Here is a 6,339-nt window from a genome sequence, read left to right as displayed (position 1 = left end):
CGCTCGGATTCCTCCGCGTAGTCCGCCTTCCCTCCCCGCTCCTCCGGGCGCGCAGGGCGTCAGCGAGGGCGCAGTGTGGTCCGCGGCCCCACGTACCCGGCGCCCACTGTGGGCCTGGCAATTCCAGGCGCTTCGCTCACATCTTCTCGTGGACCCTCTTTACCTACCACAGATGAGGCTCAGAGAAGGGGACCCGCTGGCCCAGGACCCCAGAGCGGATTCATTGCGGAGCTGGGTGTGGCCCCCAAAGCCCCCACTCCCGGAGGTTGCAGTGGGTCTGGGCCGGAGGACCCAGGCCCAAGCAGGGGAGCTAGGAGCAGGATGCCCGAGCCTTCCCCTCTCCGGGAGTGAGTTTCTCCATTAAAACTCTGGGACCTGGACGCTTCTACGAACGCAAAATCGCCCTTCCTCCCCCAAGGCCTCTGGGCTCCCTGGTCGGTAGAGAAAAGAGACCAGAAACACAGAAAACAATGCGGTTTATGTGCATAACTTGGAACTGTAGTGGAAGGGGGCCTGCGAGCAGCAGGGTCTTCGCTCAGCCTCCGCCAGGGGGACAGGAAGGCGAGAAAGGCGTGAGGCTGCAGGCAGCCCTCAGCCAGGCTGGCTTCAGACTGGAGAGTCTCAGGGGGAGGGATCAGCCCCGGGACCCAGGTAGGAGGCCCGGCTCGCAGGGGGGGCTCTGAATGGTTACAGCTCCAGGCAGGCTGAGAGCTGGGCCTCCCACAGCCGCCGGGACGTCCAGCAGGAGTGGTGTCCCAAGAGTGGAGTCCTTCCCTAGGAGGAGGGGACAGTGCTCAGCAGGGAGAAACGTTCCACTTTCTTCAGGGAAGGGGAGCCCTGCCCATCTTACCCTCTAGTCCCCTGGGATGAAACTTCCATTCTCAGCCTCCCCACTGGTAAGGGGATGGGTGAGGTAAGCAGCTCTAGGGGGCAGCCTAAACTCTCAAAGGGTGTCCGTCAACACAAACTGCCCAGCCCACCCAATCATGGTAGTGCTGGTCAACCAGGGCCTCCCCCGGGTCCTGGGTCACCAGGACCATTACCTGGGCCTGGAGAATTTAACCCCCTGACGGCCAGTTCAGCCTCACCCTTCTCTGGAACCAGGGGCTGCATCTGCAAGGAAGAACCCCACAGAAGCAGCTGAGGAAAGGAGCTAGGGCTCTGGCTGAGAGAACAGCCATGGACTGAAGGGCTTAGCCCAGCAACTCCCAAACCCCTGCCCCCCCCCCCACCTTACCAGGGACAGCTCCATGTCCAAGTCCATCAGGGTCCATTCCCGCCCTTGGAGGCTGGAGCCCAGCACCTGGGGGAGCTCTGGGTCAATGGTGCCCCTCCCAGGTTGCACAGCCCCATGCCCTGCTGAAGGCGTACTCACATCCAGGGGCCCTGCAGGCTCCACACTTTCAGGGAGGGCCCGAAGTAGCATTGAAGGCAGCAGACTCTCTGGGCTCTGGCCCCCGCTTTCCAGGCCCAGAGGCCCCCTGTGCACGGAGAACTACTGTTGGCCTGCAGTACCACTCCCCCTCCAGTTAGGTTCCAAAGGAACATGGATACATCGGGGTCTAAATCTAACAATATCTAGAAAGTGGTAGGAGAGGACCCCTCACAGACGGGCACATAGAGTGTCTCTGCCTCCTACCTTTGGCCTGAGGACTGGGTTGTAGAGCTGGGGTCTTGGGATGTGTCCCCTCCCTATGCAATTGCCAATGCCAGTGGTTCTTAAACTGTTGTGTGTTTTACAATCTTTACAACCACCTCAATGGACTCGGTTAAAATGCAGATTCCCGAGCCCTACCACAGAGATGTTTCCACTTTCCAGGACCTCTGATGCTGGTACTCTTATCATTATTATTTTAATCCTCACCAAGGAAAATTTTTTCATTGATTTTTAGAGACAGTGGAAGAGAAAGGGAAAGATAGAGAGAAATATCGCCCTGATCAGGGTCTGGGCCCGGGAGGAGCCTGCAACCGAGGTACATGCCCTTGATGGGAATCAAATCCCAGACCTTTCAGTCCATAGGCCGCTCCATCCGCTGAGCCAAACGGGCTAGGGCCTGATGCTGGTACTCTTTAGAGCAGCTCTGAGAAATCAGGTCATCTCACAGTACCCAACATCCTCCTCAGCCACCAGGGGGCAGACAAGGCTGGGAAGTCACAGGGGCCTAGTTAGTGCTGGTCTACCTGCCAAAGTGGCCAACGGGGCTCATAGTCAAGAATAGGTTCTCTGCTCACCTGTCAGGTACCTCCCTGGGCCCCCTTGGTTCGGGCTGTTGGGCACTCCTGGGCCCCTCAGGGCGGAAGCTCCCTTTTCCTTCCAGGATGGCCTGCACCACAGCCACAGGCAGTGGTGGTGGGGCTGTCACACAGAATCCACACTCGTTTGAGGCCAGAGCCTGCCCAGCCTGGCCGTCCACTCCTGGGCTGGCTGGCTCTTCTTTGAGCAATGCCTGGCTGTCGTCCCTGTGCCAGAGAAAAGCTTCAACCAGACCTGGCACTGACCTCTCCCCTACCCCACAGCCATCTAGACTGCCAGGCTCCCCCCACAGGCTGCCCAGAGGACAGCCCTGTCTGTTTCTCCTACCTCCTGCCACCACTGGAGGGAAGAAGCCTGGTCCCTTCAGGGGCTGGAGAATCTTCCGGGATGTCAGAGATGATGGGTCCCCTGGCCCTGTGAGGAATGCTGAGGCCCAAGGTGGTCTCTGGGAGGGGCTGTAAGTAGATTAGGCCTAACCCTTCACCTCAAGCCACAGGGCAATCCAGACCCAATTAGTACCCACATGGACCAGGTCTAAGGGGGTAGATTTGCAGCCCATGCTGGGGAGTCTGGTCTGGGGGTGGGGGTGAGGCTGACCTCCATCTTCTCCTTTTTGGGGGGAGAGGAAGGGGGGAAAGGAATAGGTTCTCCATAAGCCCAGCTGTGCCCTAGGAGAAGCAAAACCTACCGACTGGATAAAGTAGGGGTCTTGTAGGAGGGCACCAGGTAGGGGGCAGGCACTGAATTTGGCCGGTGTTGGGCATGAGCTCCCCTCATCCAGCATCAGGGACCTGTGCAGGTGGCAGGATACAGATTTCAGCTCATGCCCCACAGTCTGCACTACCTCCCTCCCACAGGCCCCAGCAGCCCAGTCAGCAGAGCTGAGGCCTGTTGCCAGGGCATCAGTCACATGCTGAAGGCAGAAGGGGCTCCCCCCAGAGATGGGGGCCCTTTGGGGGTAGAAAGGGGGTAGGAGGGGGCATGGTTTGAACCCCAGACCCTCTGATGTTGGGATGCTTTGGGGAAAAGGGGAAGGGGCTGCTGGAATGGAAATTTGGGGATAAGGTCCTAGAACTGAAGGATCTGAGAGTTGGGCTTTGGTGCCCTCCCCCCCCCCCCACCTTACCAGGGACAGCTCCATGTCCAAGTCCATCAGGGTCCATTCCCGCCCTTGGAGGCTGGAGCCCAGCACCTGGGGGAGCTCTGGGTCAATGGTGCCCCTCCCAGGTTGCACAGCCCCATGCCCTGCTGAAGGCGTACTCACATCCAGGGGCCCTGCAGGCTCCACACTTTCAGGGAGGGCCCGAAGTAGCATTGAAGGCAGCAGACTCTCTGGGCTCTGGCCCCCGCTTTCCAGGCCCAGAGGCCCCCTGTGCACGGAGAACTACTGTTGGCCTGCAGTGCCACTCCCCCTCCAGTTAGGTTCCAAAGGAACATGGATACATCGGGGTCTAAATCTAACAATATCTAGAAAGTGGTAGGAGAGGACCCCTCACAGACGGGCACATAGAGTGTCTCTGCCTCCTACCTTTGGCCTGAGGACTGGGTTGTAGAGCTGGGGTCTTGGGATGTGTCCCCTCCCTATGCAATTGCCAATGCCAGTGGTTCTTAAACTGTTGTGTGTTTTACAATCTTTACAACCACCTCAATGGACTCGGTTAAAATGCAGATTCCCGAGCCCTACCACAGAGATGTTTCCACTTTCCAGGACCTCTGATGCTGGTACTTATTATTTTATTATTTTAATCCTCACCCAAGGATATTTTTTCATTGATTTTTAGAGACAGTGGAAGAGAAAGGGAAAGAAATATCGCCCATTGATTTTTAGAGACAGTGGAAGAGAAAGGGAAAGATAGAGAGAAATATCGCCCTGATCAGGGTCTGGGCCCGGGAGGAGCCTGCAACCGAGGTACATGCCCTTGATGGGAATCAAATCCCAGACCTTTCAGTCCATAGGCCGCTCCATCCGCTGAGCCAAACGGGCTAGGGCCTGATGCTGGTACTCTTTAGAGCAGCTCTGAGAAATCAGGTCATCTCACAGTACCCAACATCCTCCTCAGCCACCAGGGGGCAGACAAGGCTGGGAAGTCACAGGGGCCTAGTTAGTGCTGGTCTACCTGCCAAAGTGGCCAACGGGGCTCATAGTCAAGAATAGGTTCTCTGCTCACCTGTCAGGTACCTCCCTGGGCCCCCTTGGTTCGGGCTGTTGGGCACTCCTGGGCCCCTCAGGGCGGAAGCTCCCTTTTCCTTCCAGGATGGCCTGCACCACAGCCACAGGCAGTGGTGGTGGGGCTGTCACACAGAATCCACACTCGTTTGAGGCCAGAGCCTGCCCAGCCTGGCCGTCCACTCCTGGGCTGGCTGGCTCTTCTTTGAGCAATGCCTGGCTGTCGTCCCTGTGCCAGAGAAAAGCTTCAACCAGACCTGGCACTGACCTCTCCCCTACCCCACAGCCATCTAGACTGCCAGGCTCCCCCCACAGGCTGCCCAGAGGACAGCCCTGTCTGTTTCTCCTACCTCCTGCCACCACTGGAGGGAAGAAGCCTGGTCCCTTCAGGGGCTGGAGAATCTTCCGGGATGTCAGAGATGATGGGTCCCCTGGCCCTGTGAGGAATGCTGAGGCCCAAGGTGGTCTCTGGGAGGGGCTGTAAGTAGATTAGGCCTAACCCTTCACCTCAAGCCACAGGGCAATCCAGACCCAATTAGTACCCACATGGACCAGGTCTAAGGGGGTAGATTTGCAGCCCATGCTGGGGAGTCTGGTCTGGGGGTGGGGGTGAGGCTGACCTCCATCTTCTCCTTTTTGGGGGGAGAGGAAGGGGGGAAAGGAATAGGTTCTCCATAAGCCCAGCTGTGCCCTAGGAGAAGCAAAACCTACCGACTGGATAAAGTAGGGGTCTTGTAGGAGGGCACCAGGTAGGGGGCAGGCACTGAATTTGGCCGGTGTTGGGCATGAGCTCCCCTCATCCAGCATCAGGGACCTGTGCAGGTGGCAGGATACAGATTTCAGCTCATGCCCCACAGTCTGCACTACCTCCCTCCCACAGGCCCCAGCAGCCCAGTCAGCAGAGCTGAGGCCTGTTGCCAGGGCATCAGTCACATGCTGAAGGCAGAAGGGGCTCCCCCCAGAGATGGGGGCCCTTTGGGGGTAGAAAGGGGGTAGGAGGGGGCATGGTTTGAACCCCAGACCCTCTGATGTTGGGATGCTTTGGGGAAAAGGGGAAGGGGCTGCTGGAATGGAAATTTGGGGATAAGGTCCTAGAACTGAAGGATCTGAGAGTTGGGCTTTGGTGGTGAAGTTGGGGGGAGAGGGGGAAAGTCCTGCAAGGGGGGTCTTGGGGAGATGGCCTTGGGGGGAGGAAGACTGGTATAGGGGGAGAGGGATGAGGACTCCGGAGGAAGGGGTTTCTGGAGGAGGAGGCAGGGAAGGTGCTGGATGCGGGGGTGGGGGGCAGGTGGGTGTCCCTAGCTTTCTCACTCACAGCTTTCTCTTAGCTCCTGTGTTGCTGGACCCAGCCTGAAGTGGCCCAAAGAGACACTGGATCAGCTGAAGAGGAAGCAAAGGGTTCATTCACCCTTTGGACCTCGCCCCCAGCCTAACAGGGCACTTTCAGGTGGGGTAGAGGACTGGCAGAGGGCGTATTTGGGAGGGGGAGAGGGAAGTCAGTCGGTGGGGGAGAGGGATACCTTGCCAACGACCCGGTGCTGCTGGCCCTGGCTCTGCCGCAGTGTCACCACCTCCCTCCATAAGATCTCGTTTTGCCTGGGAGAGGGGGTGGGAAGGGGCTGAGGCATCTGAGAGTTGTCCCAGTCACCACTCCCCGCAGACTGGCAAGTCCCAGCTCGCAACCACCCGGATGATCATCATCCACAGAGAACAGAGTTCCACAGCCCTGCCCATTTTGTCTGGATGAAGGCGCCAAGACCCGAGAGAGGAAGGCTGCCCAGAACTTCAGTATCCTCTCACCCAGACTCCCCGCTCCCCTACCCCTTTCCCGCCCTCCTCTGCGCCACGGACCTCCCTCTCCCCCAGCTCCCCTCCCCCGCCTCCACCCCGTACTGCCTGAGCTCCCGCAGCCGCGCCT

The 6,339-nt window shown here is 58.7% G+C and overlaps 1 protein-coding gene across 1 annotated transcript in view; it reads right to left on the bottom strand.

Annotated features, from left to right (window-relative positions):
* Nucleotides 1-459: 459 nt before the first annotated feature.
* Nucleotides 460-6,339, bottom strand: part of HSF4 (heat shock transcription factor 4) — a 6,803-nt gene continuing 923 nt past the window's right edge. Inside the window, 11 exon segments of the mRNA XM_014547798.1 lie at nt 460-676; nt 678-774; nt 1,044-1,113; nt 3,381-3,446; nt 3,519-3,624; nt 4,423-4,650; nt 4,772-4,899; nt 5,133-5,235; nt 5,737-5,801; nt 5,942-6,017; nt 6,315-6,337. Of these exon segments, the coding sequence (XP_014403284.1) occupies nt 622-676; nt 678-774; nt 1,044-1,113; nt 3,381-3,446; nt 3,519-3,624; nt 4,423-4,650; nt 4,772-4,899; nt 5,133-5,235; nt 5,737-5,801; nt 5,942-6,017; nt 6,315-6,337 (1,017 nt within the window). The 3' untranslated portion in view covers nt 460-621.

Source organism: Myotis brandtii, unplaced genomic scaffold, assembly GCF_000412655.1.
Source record: "Myotis brandtii unplaced genomic scaffold, ASM41265v1 scaffold486, whole genome shotgun sequence".
NCBI lineage: Eukaryota > Metazoa > Chordata > Mammalia > Chiroptera > Vespertilionidae > Myotis > Myotis brandtii.
Note: the sequence above shows the minus strand (reverse complement) of the source record. Positions and strands in the feature narration are given on the sequence as shown.